Consider the following 24894-nt stretch of genomic DNA (forward strand, 5'->3'; position numbering starts at 1 on the left):
TGGGGTACTGAAGTTGCATGATCAGCCATGATCATATTGAATGGTGGTGCAGGCTCGAAGGGCCGAATGGCCTGCTCCTGCACCTATTTTCTATGTTTCTATGTAATCATATACTTTGACATAACTGGGTCACATTTGGTTGCTCTTCCAATCTCTTCAGCTGTGACTGGCAGTTCATCAATGTATGAAAAATAGAACACTTGCTTCTCTATTGGGTGTGAGTTATGATGGTGGTGGCAACCTTGACATAGCATCAGCATTACTGTAATCAGTTGATCGTCTGTACTCAATGTCATACGTATATGTTGAAAAAAATCAAAGCCCATCTCTGCATTCGGGCTGCAGCTAATGTTGGAACTGGAGACTTTGGATGAAGGATTGCTGTCAGGGGCTTATGGTCAGTAACGATGGTAAGCATACAAGCATACAAATATTTTTGGAACTTCTTGACCCCAAAAATGAATGCTAAAGCTTCTCTTTCGGGTTGCGCATAATTACACTCACTAGCACTGAGAGTGCGTGAAGTAAAATAAATTGGTCTCTCCTCCCCATTATGTAGTACATGAGCGAGCACTGCTCCAACTCCATATGGAGAGGTGTCACATGCTAGCTTGATCTCCTTAGATACAGCATAGTGAACTAACTGGCTTTTACACTCCTTGACTGCTGCGTCGCATTCTTCTGACCATTTCCAATGGACCTCTTTTTCAATGCTCATTCACTGGTTGTAACACTGTAGCCAAATTTGATAGGAACTTCCCATAATAGTTCAAAAGACCCCAAAATGACCGAAGTTCAGTGACATTCTTGGAAGTGCATTTCTGATTGTACCCAGCTTTCATTTGGTTGAATGTAAACCATCTTTGTCTAACTGGAAATGGTGCAAAATTCTCGGGAGTATTGGTCGGCCATATAAATTGACATGGCTGTCTGACAAGCTAAATCAAAAGTCAAGTGAGGGGGCGTCAACAACTTCCTTCTGATTGCTTCATTTTTCATCCCACAAAGCGGTCACGCAATGCTTGGTCCTGAAATTTTCCGAAATGGCAGTGAATGGATAGCTTCTTTAAAGCTACAGTGTACTCACTGATACTCTCCTGAGGTAATTGATCTCTTATTCGAAAACGATAACTTCCAGCAATTTCCAGGGGCTCAGGAATCTACTTCAGTTGCATGTCCTTTGGCTTAATGGGAACTTGCAAATTTTACAGAGTTTCATACACCTCGGGGCCTGCTTCAGTCAGGAAAATAGACCATTTTCTTTCTAAAACCATCCGGTTACAGTTTTCATCATCGGAGTTCGATGATACTATTCGCGATGAAAAACATTTCTAGCCACTCCACAAACACTCCGAAAATCTCCTGGTCGCAATGGAACTGACCCAATTGCCCTATTATTTCCATAGGTGTGGCCATCTGGACACTCTTGATAGTTCAGCCAAGTGTGCTTGTAATTTGCCTCAGATTTTTTAGGTGTGCTGCAAAACAAACAACCTCTCAAAGTCGCTCTTGGTTGGCAGGATCATTCATCAACAAAAAATTTCAGCTAGGGAATCCAGAAATCCCATCCTCAGCATCAAATGTGATATATTCTTACGACATCACTAACACACTTTATAAGATGGCTCCAATACATCATGTGACTTTTATTGTATTTAAAGCAGCAGTTGCATTATCACACTAGTCCACTAGGAGTAGTAGTCTAATAGGGGTGCTCTATATTACACCTTGTAGATAGTAGAAAGGCTTTGGGGAGGCAGGAGGTGTGACACTCGCTGCAGAATACCCACCCTCTGACGTGCTCTTTTGCCACATTATTTATGAGGCTGCTCCAGTTACGTTTCTGGTCAATGGTGACTCCAAGGATATTGATGGTGGGATTCAGCGATGGTAATGGAGTTGAATATCAAGGGCGGTGGTTAGACTCTCACTTGTTGGAGATGGTTATTGCCTGGCACTTTTGTGGTGTGAATGTTACTTGCCACTTATCAGCCCAAGCCTGAATGTCGTCCAGGTCTTGCTGCAGTGATCATGGACTGCTTCATTTTCTGAAGAGTTGTGAATGGAACTGAACACTCTGCATTCATCAGCGAACATCCCCACTTCTGACTTTATGATGGAGGGAAGGTCATTGATGAGGCAGTTGAAGATGGTTGGGCCTAGGGCACTGCCCTGAGGAACTCTTGCAGCAATGCCCTGGGGCTGGGATGATTGACTTCCAACAGCCACAACCATCTTTCTTTGTGCTAGGTATGACTCCAGCCAGTGGAGAGTTTTCTCCCTTTTTTCATTGGAGTTTAGAAAAATGAGAGGTGATTTTATTGAAATGTGCAAGATTCTGAGGGGGCTTGATGGGGTAGATGCAGAAAGCATGTTTCCTCTCATAAGGAATCTAGAACTAGGGGGCATAGTTTCAGAATAAGGTCTTGCCCATTTAAAACAGAAATAAGGAGGAATTTCTTCTTTCAGAGGGTCGTGAATCTTTGGAATACTCTACCCCAGAGAACTGTGGAAGCTGAATCATTGAATATATTTAAGGTGGATATAGACAGATTCTTGAACGATACTGCATCATTCCTCACACCAACCTATTTTGCAGGTCCACCCATCCTTCTCTGCCTATGCACCTACTCACATCCCCATCTGACTAATCAGCACTTACACTCACCCTCATCGTAATGCAATCACCAAAGTAACACCACAGAAGGAGGCCATTTGGCAATATCATGCCACTCCCTCGACAGATGTAGCCCATCCATTCCTTACACTCATTCCATTACTGTCACTGAAATTTCTCTTCTTTCCCGCTTTGCAGGAGAACAGAGCCCTCTTCTCTTCTTAGTCAGTCCCTCGAAGTTGAGGATGACTTGCTCTCACACTAAAAATGAATTCACAAGCGACTGAAGAGTCCAATGCCGGACCTACAGTCTCTGTCACAGGTGGGGCAGACGGTGGTTGAAGGAACAGGTAGGTGGGGTGCCAGGGTTGCCGCGCGTGCCTTCTGCTGTCTACCCTTTGCCTCAGCTTGCTCTCGGCAATAAGACTCAAAGTTTTCGGCTCCTTCCTGGATGCTTTTCCTCCACTTTGAGCAGTCTTGGGTCAGGGATTCCCAGGTGTCGGTGGGGATGTTGCACTTTTTCAAGGAGGCTTTGAGGGTGTCCTTGAAGCATTTCCTCTGCCCACCTGGGGCTCACTTGCCGTATCGAAGCTTGAGTAGAGCATTTGCTTTGGGAGTCTCGTGTCAGGCATGCAGATGATATGGCCCGCCCAATGGAGTTGATCGAGTGTGGTCAACGCTTCGATGCTGGGAATGTTGGCCTGAGCGAGAACACTGACGTTGGTGCGCCTATCCTGCCAAATGGATTTACAGGATCTTGCGGAGGCAGCGCTGGTGATACTTCTCCAGTGTTTTGAGGTGCCTGCTGTACATAATCCATGTCTCGGAACCATATAGGAGGGCAGGTGTCACTACTGCTCTGGAGACCGTAAGCTTGGTGTCGGGTTTGAGGTCCTGGTGTTCAAACACACTCTTCCTCAGGTGACCGAAGGCTGCACTGGTACACTGAAGGCAGTGTTGGACATTATCGTCGATGTCTGCCCTTGTCAGTAGGCTCCCGAGGTATAGAAAATGGTCTACATTGTCCAAGGCCTCATCATGTATTTTGATAACCGGAGGGCAGTGCTGTGTGGCGGGGACAGGTTGGTAGAGGACCTTTGTCTTACGGATGTTTAGTGCAAGGCCCATGCTCTCGTACGCCTTGGTGAAGGTGTTGACAATGTCTTGGAGTTCGGCCTCCGAGTATGTGCAGACGCAAGTGACAGAGGATAGGACGACCTTGGATCTGGTAAACTTTGCCACAACCTGGGAGGCCATTTCAATGGCTGTAATGGTACTGATGGTGGTTTCTTGCTTACCTATTGACATGTACACTGACTAACGATGTACTCTATATCTTTATCTAGACCTAGCCACTATAAGTAACTGCGTGCAAAACTCTTGGTCAAGCACATTCCCAGGTGCGGCTATGAAAATCTCCAACTAGTTTGGACCTGAACCCTTGCACCCCACATGATACAGTTTTTATCCACTGATAATTCATTCCTACGAACAAAGTATGGATGAATATCTTTCTCTGATACCTGGTTTGGTCAGCCATTTGCTATGTAATTATACACCTTTGACATAACTGGGTCACATTTGGTTGCTCTTCCAATCTCTTCAGCTGTGACTGGCAATTCATCAATGTATGAAAAATAGAACACTTCTTCCCTATTGGGTGTAAGTTGTAATGGGGATGGTAACCTAGACATAGCATCAGCATTACTGCGATCAGCTGATTGTCTGTACTCAATGTCATACGTATATGTTGGAAAAAAATCTAAGCCCATCTCTGTTTTCGGGCTAATGTTGGAACTTGCCGTTTTGGATGGAGGATTGCTGTCAGGGGCTTATAGAATCGGTTACGATGGTAAACTTACAACCATACAAGTATTTGTGGAACTTCTTGACCCCAAAAATTAATGGCAAAGCTTCCCTTTCGTTCTGTGCATAATTACGCTCACTGAGAGTGCGTGAAGCAAAAGCAATTGGTCTCTCCTCCCCACTACATGAGAGATCACTGCCCCAACTCCATATGGAGAGGTGTCACTTGCTAGCTTGATCTCCTTTGATACGGCATAGTGAACTAACATGGTACTCTCGAGCAACTGGCTTTTACACTCCTTGAGTACTGCATCGCATTCTTCTGACTACTTCCAATGGACCTGTTTTTTCAACAACTCATTCAATGGCTGTAATACTGTAGCCCAATAATAGTTCAAAAGACCCTAAAATGATCGAAGTTCAGTAACATTCTTGGGAGTGGGTGCATTTCTAATTGCATCCAGCTTTCCCTTGGTTGGATGTAAATCATCTTTGTCTACTCTGTGCCCTAAGTACTCCACTGAGCTTTGAAATAACTCACATTTGGGAGCAGTCACTCATACTCTGTGCTTCTCTAGCTGCTTGAGCACTTAATTCAACACGTTATTATGGATTTGCCTGTGAATTTGGTGCTGAAATGAGTATGTCATCTAAATAACATACTACCCCTTCAATGCCTTGCAAAATCTGGTTCATCATCTCTTGGAATATGGCGGCGGTGGAAGACACTCCAAATGGTAGATATATTCAAGAGGGAGTTAGATATGGCCCTTATGGCTAAAGGGATCAAGGGATATGGAGAGAAAGCAGGAAAGGGGTACTGAGGTGAATGATCAGCCATGATCTTATTGAATGATGGTGCAGGCTCGAAGGGTCCAATGGCCTACTCCTGCACCTATTTTCTATGTTTCTATGGTAGCTTATTAAATTGATTTCGGCCTTGATGAGTATTTATAGTCAAGCATGACTTGGATTCCTCATCTAGTTCAAGTTGTAAGTAGGCATTTGTGAGATACAACTTTGAGAAGATCTGGCCACCTGTCAGTGTTGTGAACAAATCTATATTTGGCAATGTGTTGGGGAGATTACCCTCTAGAACCTGATTTATGGTTACTTTATAATCACCACACAACCTTACCTGACCCTCTGACTTATGTACAGCAACAATGGGTGTAGCCCAATTACATTGATCTATCTTAGAGATAATGTTCTCAGTCTCTAGCTTTTTGAGTTCTTGCTCAACTTTCTCCTTGAGCATAAATTTAAAGTAATTGGTAGAAGTTTTAGAGGGAATTTGAGGGCAAATTTCTTCACGCAGAGGGTAGTGGGGGTCTGGAACTCACTTCTTGAAAGGGTGGTAGAGGCAGAAATCGTCACATTTAAAAAGTACTTGGCTGTGCACCTGAAATGCCGTAACCTGCAGGGTTACGGACGTAGAGCTGGAAAATGGGATTAGGCTGGATAGCATTTTGTTGGCCGGCATGGACACGATGTGCCGAAATGACCTCCTTTCGTGTTGTAAACGTAAATGATTCTATGATTAAATGTGTATGGTACTGGACGTGGCTTGCAGTAAACTGGTCTAGCGTTCTGTACTCTGACAGTTGCCTTGAAGCCTTGGATCGGACTGCCTGTTTCGCAGAACACCCTCAGATATTTCTTGATGACATCATGCTTCGATGCAATCTTGATTCAACAAGAAAAATCTCAATCTAATCCCGCTTCAATGATCGCAACCAATTTCTACCTAGTACAGCAGGCTTGTCTCCTGCCACTACTAAGAGAGGCAAGCTCTGAAATTGATCCTTGAATTCACGGTACGGTGATACGTCCAACCACAGGGATTTGCTCTCCTGAGTAGCCTCGCAGCTCTATATTTGACTTCTCCAGTGGAAAATCACTCAACTTGTCGAGACATAGCGATTCTGGTACTACGCTCACAGATGCACCAGTGTCGATTTTCATGGGTATCTGCAACATCTACTTGGATGACAATACATCGTGAATCATTGTTAGATACCTTCTTGCTCCTGATGATGTGTATCACCTCCTCCTATTATTTTTCTTCCATGTTATGTAGTCTCTTGGGATTTCTACCTTGAGCATTCAAAGTTGCTTTAATCTTCAGTCAGCATGCCTTTGCAAGATGCCCAGTTTTCTTGCAGAAGAAACACTCTGCCTTCACATATGGACAACTTTGAGCAATGTGTTGTCCTAGGCACCAATAGCATGACTTCAATGTGCTGTTACCTTGGCCAGTTGCTGAGGTCATAGGGCCCAACTGCCTTTTACTTTTAACCTGCAGGCAATTCAGCTCGGTTGTCTGACGACTGGAAATGGTGCGAAATTCTCAGGAATGATCCATTGACATAGCTGTCTGACAAGCTAAATCAAAAGTCAAGTTAGGAGTTGCCAACAACTTTCTTCTGATCACTTAATTTTTCATCCCACTAACGAAGCAGTAATGCATTGCCCAGCCCTGAAAGTTTCTGAAATAACAGTGAATGGGTAGCTTTTTTTAATGCTATAATGTACTCACTGATACTCTCATCAGGTAATTGGTTTTGTATTCCAAAACGATAACGTTCAGCAATTTTCAGGGCCTCAGGACTGTAGTGCTGATCTCCGTAAGTGATGTGTCCTTTGGCTCGATGGGAACAAACACATTTTTCATGCACCTCGGGGCCTACTTCAGTCAGGAAAATAGCCCGTTTTCTTTCTAACACCACCAGGTTAAGGTTTTCATTATCGGGGACTTCAATAATACTCTTCACGGTGAAAAAAATTTCCGCCGCTCCATATATGCTCCAAAAGTCTCTCGGACATGATGGAATTCACCCAAGCGCCTTATTATTCCCATGGGCGTGGCCATCTGGACTCTGTCAGTTCAGCCAAGTGTGTTTTTAATTTACCGTGGGTTTTTAGCTGTGCTGCAAAACAAAGGACCTCTCTAGTCTCTTAGTTGGCTAGAACATCCACCAACAAAAATTTCAGCTAGAGTATCCAGAAATCCTATCCTCATGACCAAATGTGATATCTTCTCTAAGACATCACAAACACACACTAACAATATGGCTTCAACTCAGGAACTTGTCCAGTGACCTGACATTTTATTATTATACATGAGCAGTTGCATTACCACAGTAGTCAACTAGGTGGAGCAGTAGTCCACTAGGTGGAATTATATCTTACAGTAGCAACGGTGCGAAATGCTGATAACTGAGTAAAGATATTCGAGGGCTGGTTCTATGCAGATGCACTTTCTGACAGAGCCAGTCTTTGGGGATATTTGTATCTTTATCCAGAGGGAATCTATGGAGCTTTTCCAGATTTTGTATCTCACATTGGTGTTGGCTGTACAGTATGTTTAAATGCTCACCGCTTTATAAATTTGGAAGTTGTTCTTGACACTTCATGCATGGCAGTCACTCAATTGAAAGAATTCATTTTATGTGAATTGTTTTTGGACAGAATGACAATGTGTTATATAAATGCAAGTCCCTTTCTTGCTCTTGCAGCTTTCTGTTTTAAAACCTGACTGATTGTGTCTCTGTCGCTATTGTCTTTATCACCAATGGGGGTGAAGTTTGGTTGCTTAGCGCATCCTGTTAGTGCCTGGGGGGCGCTAATGGACCTCTAAGGGGTTAGTGGCCGTGTGCAGCGAATTCAATGATGCCCACGAACTTCAGTGCCGGTTTAGTGCTGGTGCTATCTCTTACCGCCAGACCCTCTCGCGCCTCGCAGATCATGACGTTATAAATGCACAGCGCCCCGTAACCGCCCAAGATGTGAAATTGCCTCCTGCCCCCTGCACTATCGCCAGACGTGCACAGCAGCAGGAAGAAGAGACATTGTCAAATCGGCTGGCCACTTGGGGAGCGCTAATTAAAGCGAATGGTTTCCAGTTAGGCTAACCGTTATAATTTGCACCAGTCTGGTGCCTACTTATAGTTTTTGATATTTCTTTGCTGCAAGATGCCCAAGCCCTCCACATTGTGGGAGTGTTTGGTGCTATAATGGCAGTTGTTAAGGTCACCTTGCAATGCAGAGCTGCTGGCAAGGGAAGCAGCCTTAGCAATGAACAACAAAGTGTTCAGCGCTCTGCCACTACCATCCCGCTCTTAGACTTTAGCGCCCTCAGAGAAGTGGTTAGCGCTTGATTTAGCGCTCCACTTCCCTCTTGGTGTGCTAAAGCTGAATTTCCCACCAAGCGCTAATTTTTCTACTTTTCAAAAATTAGCTGAAATTTATAGCCTCTTGTGTTCACAACCAGAATAGGACCAGAGTGTTCCCAACATCAGTGCCCCATTATTTACGGGAAGGTAAAGAGGTTGCAGGCTAGGCCGAAAACAGCCAAAGAACTGGGTAGGGATCTGGGGACACAGAGGTGCTGCCGAACTTTAACGACAGGACCTAATAAACATTTTTGGTTCCATTTCCCTTCTGGCAGCCGGCCAAATGGACAGCCTAGCCAGCGGCTGGGAGGGAATGTCAGCGGCAGGAGGCCACAACCAGAGACTAAATGCAAGCTGCTGCTGATAGAACTCACACTTTTTAGTGTTTCTTGCTGATAAAACTTGAGTCGTCAACGGAGTGTAAAAATGCCAATATTTTTAGGAAGTATTTCTAATGGTTGTTTTTCTTGTATTCTTAGAAGGCCCAGATCATCTTTAACTCAAGATCGGTCAGTACAAAAAATTCACTGCTGCAATATTATAGTAACTTCATGAAAAGTTTTGTCTAAATTGAGGGAGCCATCGTGTATTTTTCAGGACCTGCTGGATCGACTGTGTCTCCACTGACTGGAAGCACACCTCGCCAATCATTTTTCAGGAATTGGCAGATGTCAAGTGAACAAAAGACTTGCATTTATATTGTGCCTTTCACCGGACGTCTCAAAGCACTTTACAGCCAATTAAGTACTTTTGAAGTGTAAACTCTGTTGTAATGAGAAAAGTGAGACGCATACTGCGAAGTGGAGACCTGTCAACTGCGTTTGGCAGCACTGAGCTTAATTCAGAGCATTAGGACTGGGCATTAGGATCCTAAAGTTTGGGACACATCTGTTAGAATCCTACTGCAGAGTGACTACTTTGGGGGTGATTGTCATGGGCTTGGGGGACATGAGAAGACTCAAGCATAGGAAATAAATGATCTTTTACTCTTTAATATACTAGTGACACCTCACTACCCCTTCTCCTGGGCACTACTGGTTAGTAGTGACGTGGATGATGCCAAATGAAGAAGTAAGAAAAGATTACCTATCTCGTATGATTTACTTTGTTCTTCAACAGGTGTTCTTTACACACTGCACTCCCTCTCAGGAATACCCTTAGGTCTAGCAGGGATTGTACACAATAGTTTTCTATTTCTTTTGCTACTTTGGATCACAATGAACTGGTGCATTGACAGAGTCTTTTGTACCGTGCAAGTGTGCGAAGCCAAGCGTAGGGATGAAAAATACAAAGGACCTGAAAAAGTTTTTTTTAGATTCAAGTGAGAATCTCATTAAAGATCCACTTTCTTTGGTTTTCCTTTTGTGTATGTGCTTTTTGTGCAGCGAGTTCAGGTTAACCCTGGATGTATTAATGCTTATTTATCTCAAACCATGACGTAGGTTACTATTTGGAACTTGTTCTGTTGTGGATGTTATCATTCTGTTTTATTGGCTTCTATAGTTTAAATTACATTTTGACTGTTATGAAAATCTTGAAGTAAAACGATTTAAAACTGATTATGAAAAATCAAAGCATCACAGTTAATGATTTGTTGTTTTTGTTTCTTCAGGGAGTTTCCGAGTTCTTCAATTTCGGTGCAGTGAGTACAACACACACAGTTTGCTCTGTACCTTTTGATGAGACAAGCTACCTATTCATTCCAGTACATCAAAGATATCAGGAGCTCACTTTTTGACCCCAATAAAGTGTCTGAGTCACTCCCAGAGTTAAAGATATTTGGAAATGGAACAGTGATTTGGGGTAGTAGGTAGTTTCCAGAGCTTTGTAACCAATGCCCAACCAGCAAAGGGAGAAAATTGATGGGAAAAGGAAGGGAAAAAGTTATTGGCTATCTGAAATAGTAACAAAGGAAGTGGGATACAGTAATAAAGGATGTGTGACTCTCCTCCTATTTAATGGGAGTGCAGAACCCTCTGATAAGCCATTCTAATAGTGGGATTTGGGGACTGGTAGGTACGGTGCAAAATGTTGATAACACAGTAAAGATATTCAAGGGCTGGTTCTTACCAGATACACTTTCTGAGGAGTCAGGCCTTGGAGGTATTTGTATCTTTATGCAGAGAGAATCTGTAGAGATTTTCCAGTTTTTGTACGTCACATTGTTATTGTCCGTACAGAATAATTTAGAAAATGTTCTTTTCACTTCATGCATAGCAGTCACTCAATCCGAAGTAATTCATTTTATGTGAATTGTTTTTGGACTGAAATGATAAGGTGTTATATAAATGCAAGCCCCTTTCTTGCTCTTGCAGCTCTCTGTTTCAAAATCTGACTGATTGTATCTCTGACTTTTTTTTATCACCAATGAGGGAGAAATTTGGCTGCTTACTTCCTCCGGTTAACGTCTGGGGTGGGCAGGGGGAGGGCGCTAATGTGCCGTTAAGGGGTTAGTGCCGAAGGCAACGACGTCCGTGAACTTCAGTGCCGGTTTAGCGCTAGTGCTATCTCTTTCCGCCAGACCATCTTGCGCCTCACAGATCATGACGTCATAAATGCGCAGCGTCCCGTTACCGCCCCAGATGTAAAATGGCCTCCCGCCCCCTGCACTATCGCCAGACGTGCACAACGGCAGGAGGAGGATGCGTTGTCAATTCGGCTGGCCACTTGGGGAATGCTAATTAAAGGAAATGGTTTTCAGATAGGTCATCCTTTATTATTTGCACCAGTCTGTTGCCTGTTCATAGTTTTTGATGTTTCTTTGCTGCAAGATATCCAAGCCCTTCACTTTGTGAGAGTGTTTGATGCTATAATGGCAGCCGTGCAGGTCGCCTTGCAATGCAGAGCCACTGTTAAGTAGGTTGTGCACTATCATTGGTCCTTCTCTTTAAGCGAGGGAAACAGCCTCTGAATGCCATTAGCAATGAGCTGCAAAGTGCTCTGCCGGTACCATCCCACTTGTCATGTATCTCACATTACTGAATATAACTGTATCTTACCATGCTATACATGACTGTAACTGGGTATGACCTGTAACAATAAGCATACCTTACCACCAGGGGTGCACGTGCAGGAGACACTCCATACCTGTCCCACTGTGGTATATAAAGGGAGGTCTCAGGCAAGTGCAGCACTGGAGAGCTGGAATTAAAGATGCAGGTCCTGAGTGACCTTGACTTCGGCATGTGTCTCGTGTAAGTCAGTACATTTGAGTCAGGACTTAACAATGGCGACGAGTTACGGGATCACAGAATCCACAGAATGGCTACCGACAGCTCAGATGAGAAATACAATGCTGGAGACAATTGGGATGACTTTATAGAAAGGCTCCAGCAAAGCTTTGTGACCAAAGACTGGCTGGGCAATGATAAGGCAGACAAGAGAAGAGCCCATCTCTTGACCAGCTGTTGCTCGAAAACATACGCTTTAATGAAAGACCTGCTGGCACCCGAGAAACCAGCAAGCAAGTCGTTTGAGGAGTTGAGCACACTGGTCAGAGACCACCTGAAGCCAGCGAGCAGCCTACACATGGCCAGATACAGGATCTACAACTACAGACGTTGTGTGGGCCAAAGCATACCCGACTTTGTGGCGGAACTTCGGAGGCAGGCTAGTTTATGTGAGTTCCCCGATGAACTAAGGAGAAAAGTACTGAGAGACTTTTTTATTGAAGGAATAGGCCACGTAGGCATATTCCGAAAGCTTATACAGACTAAGAACTTGACTCCAGAGGCAGCAGCACTGGTCGCACAGATATTCTTGGCAGGCGAAGAAGAAACGAGGCTGATCTATACTTCGGGTACGACAACCAGCAAGGCATCGGAATAAGGGGTTCACATTGTGAAACAAACCGCTACCCCCACACACAGACCAAGGCAGGAGAGCTGGCCTTCAACAGCAGTGGCGCCAGAAGCCATCAAAATCAAGGGCCACATGAACGGCTGATCACACCTCATCAACACACAATGCGAGCAATCAACAACAGATTGAGAGAAGCTCAAGGGAGATCAGCCAGACGCAGCTCATCCTTCGGAAACAATGGAAACGGTCTATGTTGGAGATGTGGGGGAAGGCACTCAACCAGGTTGTGTCGATTTCAGCATGCTGTTTGCAGAAACTGCAACGACATAGGGCATCTGGCTCGCATGTGCAGAAAAACAGCAGCTTGGCTGGTATACGAATCGGAAGGGTCGGAAAGCGGACCAGAAGACGGTTGGAACAGTGCACGGGACGCCGAGGTACAGCAAGTTAACACGATCAATGTCCACTGTTCTTACACCAAGACGTCTCCAATAATGATGAGGGTTCTACTCAACGGGATATCCGTCAACATGGAACTGGACACGGGGGCCAGTCAATCCCTCATGAGCGTTCAACAATTTGAATAGCTGTGGCCGCACAAAAGCAATAGACCAAAACTCACAAAGATTGACACCAAACTAAGGGCCTATACTAAATAAATCGTCCCAGTCCTTGGCAGCGCCATGCTCTCAGTCACACACAATGGGATGGTGCACCGACTTTCACTGTGGATTGTCCCCGGGGATCTCCCAGCCCTGTTGGGGAGAAGCTGGCTAGCAGAACTTAATTGGAAATGGGATGATGTTCACGCCATGTCGTCAGAGGAACGGACCTCCTGCTCAACAGTTCTAAGCTGTTTTGAACATCTCTTTCAGCCAGGTGTTGGCACCTTCAAAGGGGCTAAAGCTAGAATCTACATCACACAGAATGCCAGACCAGTCCATCACAAGGCTAGAGCTGTGCCTTATGTGATGAGGGAAAAGATTGAAAATGAACTGGACCGGCTTCTACGGGAAGACATAATTTCTCACGTGGAATTCAGCAGCTGGGCAAACCCCATCGTCCCCGTCATGAAGCCTGATGGATCCGTGCGAATCTGTGCGGATTACAAGTCTACCATAAACAGAGTCTCCCTACAGGACCAATACCCGCTGCCCAGAACGGCGGACCTATTTGCCACGTTGGCTGGAGGAAAACTTTTCTCGAAACTTGACCTCACATCTGCGTATATGACACAAGAACTGACCGAAGAGTCTAAGCTACTGACCACCATCAACACACATCGAGGCCTTTTTGTGTACAATCGATGCCCATTCGGCATCAGGTCGGCAGCTGCTATATTCCAGCGCAACATGGAGAGTCTGCTCAAGTCCATCCCGGGGACGGGTTGTGTTTCAAGATGACATACTCATCATGGGCAGATACACTGACTCTCATCTCCGCAATCTTGAGGAAATACTAAGTCGATTGGATCGGGTAGGCCTAAGAGTTAAGAAATCCAAGTGTCTGTTTCTCGCGCCTGTGGTTGAATTTTTGGGCAGAAGGATTGCCGCTGATGGAATCCACCCAACCGAATCCAAAACCGAAGTGTTTCGCGTGGCACGCAGGCTGTGGAATGACTCAGAACTGCGCGCCTTTCTCGGGCTACTCAATTACTTTGGGAACTTTATGCAGAACCTGAGCACGCTGCTGGAGCCTCTCCACGTGCTACTCAGAAAGGGGTGCGATTGGTTTTGGGGGGATGCCCAAGAATGCGCCTACAAGAAGGCACGCAACTTTCTATGTTAGCCTTTTTTGATCCAGGTAAAAAGTTAGTCCTTACGTGTGATGCGTCAGCGTACGGGATCGGGTGCGTTTTACAGCACGTCAATGATGCGGGTAAATTGCATCCCGTTGCTTATGCCTCTAGGTCACTTTAGCTGGCGGAGCGCGGGCACAGTATGGTTGAGAAGGAGGCGCTCGCGTGCGTATACGGTGTCAAAAAGATGCACCAATACCTTTTCGGGGCCAAGTTTGCGTTAGAAACCGACCACAAACCCCTCACGTCCCTACTATCTGAGTGAAAGGCAATCAACGCCAACTCCTCGGCGCGCATTCAACGGTGGGCACTCATGCTGGCGGCTTACGACTACACGATAAGGCACAGGCCAGGCACAGACAACTGTGCTGATGCGCTTAGCAGGCTACCCCTGATGACCACAGAAGGGTCCGACGAACAGGACTGTGAGATGGTCATGGCAATTAATGCCTTTGAATCCACAAGTTCGCCCATGACGGCTCGCCAAATCAGAGCCTGGACGACCAGCGACCCCACGTTATCTCTTGTTAAAAGATGCATTTTAACCGGTGACTGAGCAGAGGCTCGCGATGCCTGCCCCGAGGAGGTCAAACTCTTCCTTAGGCGCATACATGAACTCTCACTACAGGCAGACTGCCTGATGTGGGGCAGCCGAGTAGTTATGCCCTTACGAGGCAGGGAGGCGTTTGTCTGGGAGCTCCATCGCGAGCACCCGGGGATCGTCCTTATGAAGGCCATAGCCAGATCTCAAGTCTGGTGGCCTGGCATTGACGCGGACTTGGATCTCTGCGTCTGTCGGTGCACCATTTGTGCCCAACTCAGTAATGCCCCCAGGGAGGCCCCCCTAAGCCCCTGGCCCTGGTCCACCAAACCGTGGTCGCGGGTACATGTAGACTATGCGGGCCCATTCATGGGCAAAATGTTCCTCGTTGTCGTTGATGCATTTTCAAAATGGATTGAGTGCACCATTTTAAACTCGAGCACCACCACCACTGTGGAGAGCCTTAGAACCATGTTTGCAACGCACGGCTTTCTTGACATATTGGTCAGTGATAATGGTCCGTGCTTCACCAGCGCAGAATTTCACGATTTTATTGTTGACCACGGTATAAATCACGTTAAGATGGCACCTTTCAAGCCGGCCTCCAACGGCCAGGCAGAGCGAGAAGTGCAGATCATTAAACAAGGCATGCTCAGAATCCAAGGTCCCACGCTGCAGAGCCGCCTGTCGTGACTGCTGCTTGCATACAGATCTCGTCCTCATTCATTGACTGGGGTTTCCCCCCACGCAACTATTGATGAAACGAACCTTAAAGACCAGGCTCTCGTTAATCCTCCCAGACATGCATGAAATTGTTGAGGCTCAGCGTCAAAAGCTAACTGAGTACCATGACCGAAATTCAAGGGGGAGGTGGAATGAGATAGGGGACAAAGTGTTTGTGCTAAATTATGGCTGGGGTCCCAAATGGCTTGCAGGGACAGTAACAGACAAAGAGGGAAACAGGCTACTGGTTGTACAAATGGACAATGGCCAAACCTGCCAGAGGCATGTAGACCAAGTAAAAAGTAGATTCACTGATAACACTGAAGAACCAGAGGCAGACTACAATGTGGAACTCACACCACACCTGGTGGACACACAGGTGGAACAACCTGAGGAAAGGGCAATCTCAACAGACAGCCCAGGCGAGATACCAGCAATCACACCGAACGAAAAACAGGCACCAAGGCAAACAACTGAACCACAACTAAGACACTCCACGCGAGAGCGCAGACCACCTGAGAGACTGAATCTATAAAGTCAATAAGACCTTGGGGGAAGATGATGTCATGTATCTCACATTACTGTATATAACTGTATCTTACCATGCTATACATGACTGTAACTGGATATGACCTGTAACAATAAGCATACCTTACCACCAGGGGTGCACTTGTAGGAGACACTCCATACCTGTCCCACTGCGGTATATAAAGGGAGGTCTCAGGCAAGTGCAGCACTGGAGAGCTGGAATTAAAGGTGCAGGTCCTGAGTGACCTTGACTTTAGCGTGTGTCTCGTGTAAGTCAGTACATTCGAGTCAGGACTTAACACCGCTCTCGGACTTTAGCACCCTAAGAGAAGTGGTTAGCAATTGATTTAGCGTTCCACTTCCCCCTTGGAATGCTTAAGCTGAATTTCCCAGCAGGAGGGAATCATTAGCGCCGAGCGCTAATTTTTCTACTTTTCAAAAGTTAGCTCTGGGGCGCTTTGGAATTTCTAACCACTTGTGTTCACAACCAGACTAGGACCAGAGTGTTCCCGACATGGGCACCCATTATTTACAGGGCGGTGAAGAGGTCACGGGGTAGGCGGAACACAGTCGAAGAACTGGGCAGGGGTCTGGGGACACAGAGGTCCTGCTGAACTTTTACAACATGATCTAATAAACATTTTTTGTTTCATTTCCCTTCTGGCAGCCGGCCAAATGGACAGACTAGCCAGCGGCTGGGAGGGAATGTCAGCGGCAGGAGGCCACAACCAGAGACTAAATGCAAGCTGTTGTTGACAGAATTCACACTTTTTGGTGTTTCTTGCTGATAAAACTTGAGTCGTCAACAGAATGTAAAAATGCCAATATTTTTAGAAAGTATTTCTAATGGTTGTTTTTCTTGTATTCTTCGAAGGCCGAGATCATCTTTAACTCAAGATCGGTCAGTACATAAAACTCACTGCTGCAATATTACAGAAATTTCATGAAACGTTTTGTCTAAATTGAGAGAGCCATTGCATATTCCAAGTATAAATAGACATTGAAATACTGGTCAAAATGTATCGCTCCTCCGAACCTAGTTTTTCCTTTGCCCCTTAGCTTTCTTCTTCATTTGTCTTTTATTTATATACAATTGCTTATGATTTTGTGTCATGTTTATTTATAATGGGTTAAATGCTCCTATAAAATAGTAAAGACATTACATAGGAACATTGCACATGAATGTCCACACATTAATTAAAATTTAGCTTTAACCTGTCCAAATGAGTGTAACCCTGCATTCAGGATCTTGGAAAAGTCTCACTCCTTAATCTTTGCAGAGTTCATTTGTGTTATGTATGTAAACATTGTAACTGTGTAAGATTTGCTACCAGAGGACGCAACTGTTGGAGGCCCAAGGATCACCTGCACACCTCGTGCCAGGGAGTTTAAAATGTTATCTGCCATGCTGCTTAGGCACTCTGGAGTTGTATCAAAGAGACTAAGGTCACACCAGTTTTAGCTCACAGTACTCAGTCTTGTGGAGATCTTTCATACTTAACAATTGATGACGAGTAACAGATTATGAACTTTCACGTGGTCATAGCTGCCGTTGGTATTTTAGAGAGATTTGTGGAGGGTGATGATTGGGAAGCCTTCGTTGAACGTCTTGACCAGTACTTCGTGGCCAAAGAGCTGGATGGGGACGATAAAGCGATCAAACGCAGGGCGATTCTCCTCACCGTGTGTGGGTCCACAATATACGGCCTCATCAAGAATCTGCTAGCACCAGAGAAACCAGCAGAGAAGACAAGAGTTGTGTACGCTGTTTTGGAACCATCTCAAGCCGAAGGAGAGCGTCTTAATGGCCAGGTATCGCTTCTATACGCACCACTGCTCCGAGGGCCAGGATGTGGTGAGTTTTGTCGCCGATCTGAGACGCCTTGCGGGAACTTGCGAGTTTGCTGGATTTTTGGGGGAAATGCTGCGGGACGTTTTTGTGCTTGGCATCGGCCACGAGATCGTTCTTCACAAGCTGCTGTCCGCCGAATCCCTAGACCTGAGCAAGGCCATCCACAAGCGATAATAGCAGACAGATATCTTCCCAGCATCGAAGCTCACCGGCAAGTACTGTGCATAAAATAACATCGCTAACAGGTAGAACTGCATATGGCAGGGCCTACATGTCTGCAGCTGCAAACCTAGGTTGACTCAGAGTCCACCATTGGGTGTGAATGCAAATCCATTAGCACCATGTTGGCGCTGCGAAGGTAATCATTGAGCCCATCAATGTCGATTCAAGCACTACGTGTGCAAAGGCTGCGAAACAATGGGGTACCTCCGGCGAATGTGCAAGAGTGCTGCGACTCACCACGTGGCAGAGTCAGCAGAGGATGATCGATCCAGCATGAATCACGAAGAACAAACAAGAGAGGCAACTCAACCCGAGGAAGGAGTGTATGTGGTACACACCTTCATCACCAAGAGCCCTCCTATCATGCTGAAAGTCAAATTGAATGGTATTCCGGTATCAATGGAGTTGGACACGGGGGCAAGTCAGTCAATTATGAGCCTGAAGGCTTTTGAGAAACTGTTGGGCAACAAGGCACAAAGGCCCAAATTGAGCCTGATTCAGACAATTCTGTGCACCTACACCAAAGAGCTCATACCAGTCATTGGCAGTGCGGCAGCTAAGGTATCATATGATGGAGATGTGCATGATTTATCACTGTGGATTGTATCAGGCGATAGCCAATACCTATTCGGCAGAAGCTGGCTGGGAAAGATTCGATGGAACTGGGACAACATCAAAGCACTATCTTCAGTGGATGATGCCTCGTGCGCCCAAGTGCTGAGCAAGTTTCCGTCGCCATTTGAACCAGGCATCGGCAACTTCACAGGCACCAAGGTGCAGATCCATCTAGTCCCCGATGCAAGGCCCGTTCATCACAAGGCTCGAGCGGTTCCATATATGATGAGGGAGAAAGTCGAGATCGAACTGGACAGACTTCAACGAGAGGGACTCATATCGCCAGTCGAGTTCAACGAGTGGGCCAGTCCGATTGTTCCGGTGTTGAAAAGCGATGGTACGGTCAGAATCTGCGGAGACTATAAGGTAACAATCAACCGAGTCTCGTTATAAGACCAGTACCCGCTACCCAAAGCGGATGACCGGTTCGCAACGTTAGCGGGGGGCGGTGGGTGGGAAGGGGCGGGGGGGGAAGTCGTTCACCACGTTGGACCTAACCTCCGCCTACATGACACAGGAGCTGGCTGAATCTTCAAAAGATTGACGTGCATCAACATGCACAAAGGACTGTTTATATACCACAGGTGCCCTTTTGGGATTCGCTCGGCTGCTGCCATCTTCCAGAGGAACATGGAGAGTCTGCTGAAATTGGTTCCACCACCGTTGTGTTTCAAGACGACATCTTGATCACTGGTCATGACACCACCGAACACCTGCACAACCTGGAAGAGGTTCGACTAGACAGAGTGGGACTCAGGCTGAAATGCTCCAAGTGTGTTTTCCTGGTGCCAGATGTCGAATTTTTGGGGAGAAAGATTGCGGCAGACGGCATCAGACCCATGGACTCAAAGACAGAGGCCATCAAGAATACATCTAGACCACAAAATGTGACAGAGCTGCGTTCATTCCTGGGACTCGTCAACTATTTTGGTAACTCTCTACCCGAGTTAAGCGCTTTGCTGCAACCGTTGCACATGTTGCTATGTAAGGGTAAATCTCAAGAGACAGCCTTCGAGAAGGCCAGAAATCTACTTTGTTCGAATAAGTTACTTGTACTTGTACTGTATGACCCATGTAAATGATTAGTGCTAGCTTGTGATGCATCTTCGTACGGGGTCGGCTGTGTGTTATAGCAAAACAATGTACCGGACAAACTTCAACCGGTTGCATACCCGTCTACAAGTCTGTCTAAGGCTGAAAGAGCCTACAGTATGGTCGAGAAAGAGGCGTTAACACGTGTATATGGGGTTAAGAAAATGCACCAATACCTATTTGGACTTCGGTTTGAGCTTGAAACCGACCACAAACCGCTCATTTCGCTGTTTTCAGAAAGCAAAGGTATAAACACCAATGCTTCGACCCGCATCCAAAGAAGGGTACTAACGTTGTCCGCCTATGACTATGTTATCCGCCACAGACCAGGCACGGAGAACTGTGCTGATGCCCTCAGTCGGCTACCATTGCCCAGTACCAGGGTGGAGATGGCACAGCCCGCAGACTTGCTTCCGGTCATGGATGCTTTTGAGAGCAAGGGGTCACCTGTCACTGCTCGTCAGATCAGGACCTGGACCAGACAGGATCCTGTGCTATCACTTGTAAAAAGTTGCACCCTCAATGGGAACTGGTCGGCCATTCCCGGGGAAGTGTAAGATGAAATTAAGCAGTTTCACCAACACAAAGATGAAATGTCCATCCGGTCGGATTGTCTCTTATGGGGTAATCGTGTGGTTTTGCTAAAAAAAAGGCAGGGAAATGTTTATACACTGTCACGTATGCAACCTTCATACAACTGTATCCTTCATGTAACTGTAACCTTCATACAACCACACTGTACACTGTATATATGTCCTGGAAATGCACACCTTGACCACAGGGGGTGAACTTGTGGGAGACACACCTCACCTGGGCACTCGGGTATTTAAAGGGAGGTCCCACGCAGGGTCATCACTTCTTGGTCCTGGAAATAAAGAAAGGTCACGCTGTGACCGTGTCTGCAGCACCTGCCTCGTGTAATTCTGTAGCAAGGTGCAGGGACACCACATTTGGCGACGAGAAACAGAATTACCGAACCACGAGGATGGCCACCAGTAGCACAGAGGAACGTTACTGTGTGGGTGAGGATTGGGATGACTTCGTTGAGAGACTCCAGCAGAGTTTCATCACGAAGGACTGGCTGGGAGCGGCAGCGGCTGACAAGCGGAGGGCGCATCTCTGATGAAAGACCTGCTCGCACCCGAGAAGCTGGCGGACAAGTCCTTCGAAGAGCTCAGCCAGCTGATCAGTGAGCATCTCAAACCGGCGAGTAGTTTACACATGGCCCGGCACAGGTTCTGCACACACTGGCATCGGAAGGGACAAAGCATCTCGGACTTGGTTGCGGACCTGCGGCGCTTGGCCAGTCTCTGTAAGTTCACAGACGCCTGCAGGGGGGAGATGTTAAGGGATTTCTTCATTGAGGGCATTAGTCATGCCGGGATTTTCAGGAAGCTCATAGAGACCAAGGACTTGACTTTAGAAAGGGCGGCGTTGATAGCTCAGGCCTTCATGGCAGTGGAAGAGGAGACCAAGCTAATTTACGCACGCAGCTCTGGTTCCAACGTGGTGATGGACAAGGGAGTTAACATTGTGAACGCGGCTCAGGACCCCACAGGCAGGTAAGGGCATTTTGAAACTGGCCAGGCAGCAACAGATGCTAGGGTGGGCCCGCAACAGGGACAATGGAAAGGGGATCGGCAATTCACGCCATCTCGAGGAATAATGCGTCCCGTGATGGGACCATTGGCACCCACCATCAGATCGCTTAGAAACAACCAAAGGGACAATCAGAGAGGATTGCCTGGTAACAGCCCTTTTGTTAACAACAACCTCAGCTCATGCTGGAGGTGTGGGGCTAGACATACTGCGAAAAGCTGCAGGTTCTGGCAATTTATCTGTAGGCATTGCAACATCAATGGACACTTGGCCAGAATGTGCAGGAAGGCTGTAGCGAGGCTAATCTACGAGACAGAGGAACCAGACGAGGCGTCTGCAATGCAGGATGATGCTTGGGGCAAAGCCATGGATGCTGAAATTCAGCGGGTTCATGTGGCTGACGTCCACAGCTCATATACCAAAACGCCCATGATGATGAAAGTTTTATTGTATGGCATCCTGGTGCGCATGGAGCTGGACACAGGAGCCAGCCAGTCCCTTATGAGCACCCAACAATTTGAGAGACTATGGCCACACAGAGCTAGCAGGCCAAACTGGAACACATTGTCACGCAGCTACGGAGGTACACCAAAGAGATCATCCCAGTGCTAGGCAGTGGTGGTAACACATAATGGGTCAGAAAACTGGCTGCCACTCTGGATTGTCCCGGGAAACGGCCCCGCACTTTTGGGGAGGAGGTGGCTAGCCGAGATGAACTGGAAATGGGGGGATGTGCACACCATTTCATCTGTGGAGCGAAGCTCATGCTCACAGGTCCTACAGAAATTCGGGGCACTGTTTCAACCCGGTGTCGGGACTTTCAAGCCACCAAAATAGTGATACGCATCACCCCGGACGCCAGACCAGTGCACCACAAAGCCAGAGCGGTGCCGTATGTGATGCATGAGAAAATTGAAAGTGAATTGTACAGGCTGCTCAGAGAGAGTATAATCTCGGCAGTTGAACTCAGTGACTGGGCAAGCCCCATCGTTCCTGTTTTCAAAGCAGATGGCTCGGTCAGGATTTGTGGCGACTACAAGGCCACCATCAACCGAGTGACACTGCAGGACCAATACCCACTTCCGAGAGCGGAGGACCTTTTTGCCATGCTGGCAGGTGGCAAGCTGTTCACCAAGTTGGACCTCACTTCGGCCTACATGACTCAGGAACTGGCTGAAGAATCCAAGCTTCTGACCACCATCACGACGCACAAGGGACTATTTATCTACAACAGGTGTCCATTTGGCATTTGTTCGGCGGCCGCTATCTTTCAGAGGAACATGGAAAGCTTGCTTAAATCCATTTCTGGAACGATCGTATTCCAAGACGGCATCCTAATAATGGGTCGAGACACCAAGAAACACCTCCAAAACCTGGGGGAGCTGCTACACCGACTGGACCGGGTAGGCTTGAGGTTGAAAAAGCCCAAGTGTGTGGTTTTGATCCCAGAGGTCGAGTTTTTGGGCAGGAGAGTTGCCGCAGACGGGATCCGGCCCACCGAAGCTAAAATGGAAGCAATCCACCGGGCGCCCAGGCCCGGCAACACATCGGAGTTGCGATTATTCCTGGAACTTTTGAACTATTTTGGGAACTTTCTGCCGAACTTAAACACATTGTTCGAGCCGTTACAAGTGCACTTGCGTAAAGGTTGTGAATGGTTTTTGGGGGACGGTCAAGAACGGGCTTTCAGTAGAGCGTGGAACCTCCTTTGTTCTAACAAGCTGTTGACCTTGCACGACCCCTGTAAAAAACTGGTTTTAACGTGTGATGCATCATCCTATGGGGTTGGGTGCGTGTTGCAGCAGAGTAATGATAATGGCCGACTCCAACCGGTGGCTTATGCCTCCAGGTCGCTCTCCCAGGCAGAGCGTGGATACGGCATGGTCAAAAAGGAAGTACTCGCTTGTGTTTACGGTATGAAAAAGATGCACCAGTACCTTTTCGGTAGGCGGTTCGAGTTAGTAACGGACCACAAGCCGTTAACATCCCTGTTGTCCGACAGCAAGGCTGTCAATGCCAATGCGTCAGCTCGCATACAGCGATGGGCTTTCACGCTGGCTGCGTATGACTACACCATACGGCACCGGCCGAGAATTGCGCTGACGCGTTCAGCAGGCTCCCACTGGCCACCACTGAGGGGGCGTCGGAGCAAAGCGCTGAGAATGGTCATGGCCGTCGAGGCTTTTGACACCACAGGCTCCCCTATCACAGCCCGCCAGATCAAAATCTCGACCAACAGAGACCCCCTCCTGTCCATGATAAAGAAATGTGTTCTGACTGAGGATTGGGCGCCCGCACACGGGGCGTGCCCCGAGGAGGTCAGACCGTTTCACAGACGGATGGATGAGCTCTCCATCTAAGCCTGCTATGGGGTAGCCGGGTAGTCATGCCCCAGAAAGGAAGGGAAGCATTCATCAGGGAACTCCACAGCGAGCACCCTGGCATCGTGCTAATGAAGGCCATTGCCCGGTCACATGTATGGTAGCCAGGAATTGACTCAGACCTGGAACACTGGGTTCACAGGTGCACGACGTGTGCCCAGCTGGGCAATGCCCCCAGGGAGGTCCCCCTCAGTCCGTGGCCCTGGCCCACCAGGCCATGGTCACGCATTCACGTAGATTACGTGGGCCCGTTCATGGGAAAAATGTTTCTGATGTTGCCGATGCACAATCGAAATAGATCGAGTGCATCATATTAAACTCATGCACGACATCCATCACAGTGCACGGTTTTCGCGACCCACGGCTTGCCGGACATTCTGGTCAGCGACAATGGCCCGTGCTTCACTAGCCATGAATTCCAGGAGTTTATGTCGGGTAATGGCATCCAACACATCCGGACAGCGCCGTTCAAGCCGGCTTCCAATGGCCAGGCGGAACGTGTAGTCCAAGTCATAAAACAGGGCATGCTCCGTATCCAAGGACCCTCTCTTCAGCACCACCTATCGCGCCTGTTGCTGGCCTACAGGTCCCGGCCGCATTCGCTCATGGGAGTCCCGCCAGCGGAACTACTCATGAAACGCACACTTAAAACGTGGCTGTCCCTCATTCATCCAGCCCTGGCAGACATGATCAAAACGCAAGGGGGAGGTGTATAGAAATTGATGACCCCAGTATTTGTTCTTAACCATGCTTTGGGACCCAAGTGGCTTGAGGGCACCGTAATTGGCAAAGAGGGGAATAGGGTCACAGTGGTCAGACTCAACATTGGGCAGATATGCCGCAAACTTTGGACCAAGTAAAGAAAAGGTTCAGCATTGACACTGAGGAACCTGAGGAAGAGCATGAGATGTTACCCACACCACTGCCAGTGGACAAGCAACAAGGACATTCATCAACATGCACAGTCCCTGCGGCCAGCCTGGAGAGGCTGGAATCTCCTCAGGTGACAGAGATGCATGCCAAGGCTCAGCCACCAGAGCCCCAACTGCGGCGCTCCACGAGAGAGCGTCGACCACCTGAAAGACATAACCTTTGACACAAAAAGAAGTGAGGGGGGAGGTGATGTCATATCTGCAACCTTCAT

The 24894-nt window shown here is 47.2% G+C and overlaps 1 protein-coding gene across 50 annotated transcripts in view; it reads left to right on the plus strand.

The window, feature by feature from the left end:
• Positions 1–24894, plus strand: part of LOC139232545 (heat shock protein DDB_G0288861-like) — a 990854-nt gene that overhangs the window by 348809 nt on the left and 617151 nt on the right. For 47 of the 50 annotated variants that reach the window (XM_070862910.1, XM_070862948.1, XM_070862943.1 and 44 more), the window contains 3 exons: positions 9078–9107; positions 10211–10240; positions 16864–16890. In XM_070862910.1, the coding sequence (XP_070719011.1) occupies positions 9078–9107; positions 10211–10240; positions 16864–16890 (87 nt within the window). The remainder of the gene's footprint in view (positions 1–9077; positions 9108–10210; positions 10241–16863; positions 16891–24894) is intronic. The other 3 variants (XM_070862917.1, XM_070862933.1, XM_070862952.1) reach the window with 1 other exon arrangement.

This window comes from Pristiophorus japonicus, chromosome 20, assembly GCF_044704955.1.
Source record: "Pristiophorus japonicus isolate sPriJap1 chromosome 20, sPriJap1.hap1, whole genome shotgun sequence".
In the NCBI taxonomy this organism is placed as follows: Eukaryota; Metazoa; Chordata; class Chondrichthyes; family Pristiophoridae; genus Pristiophorus; species Pristiophorus japonicus.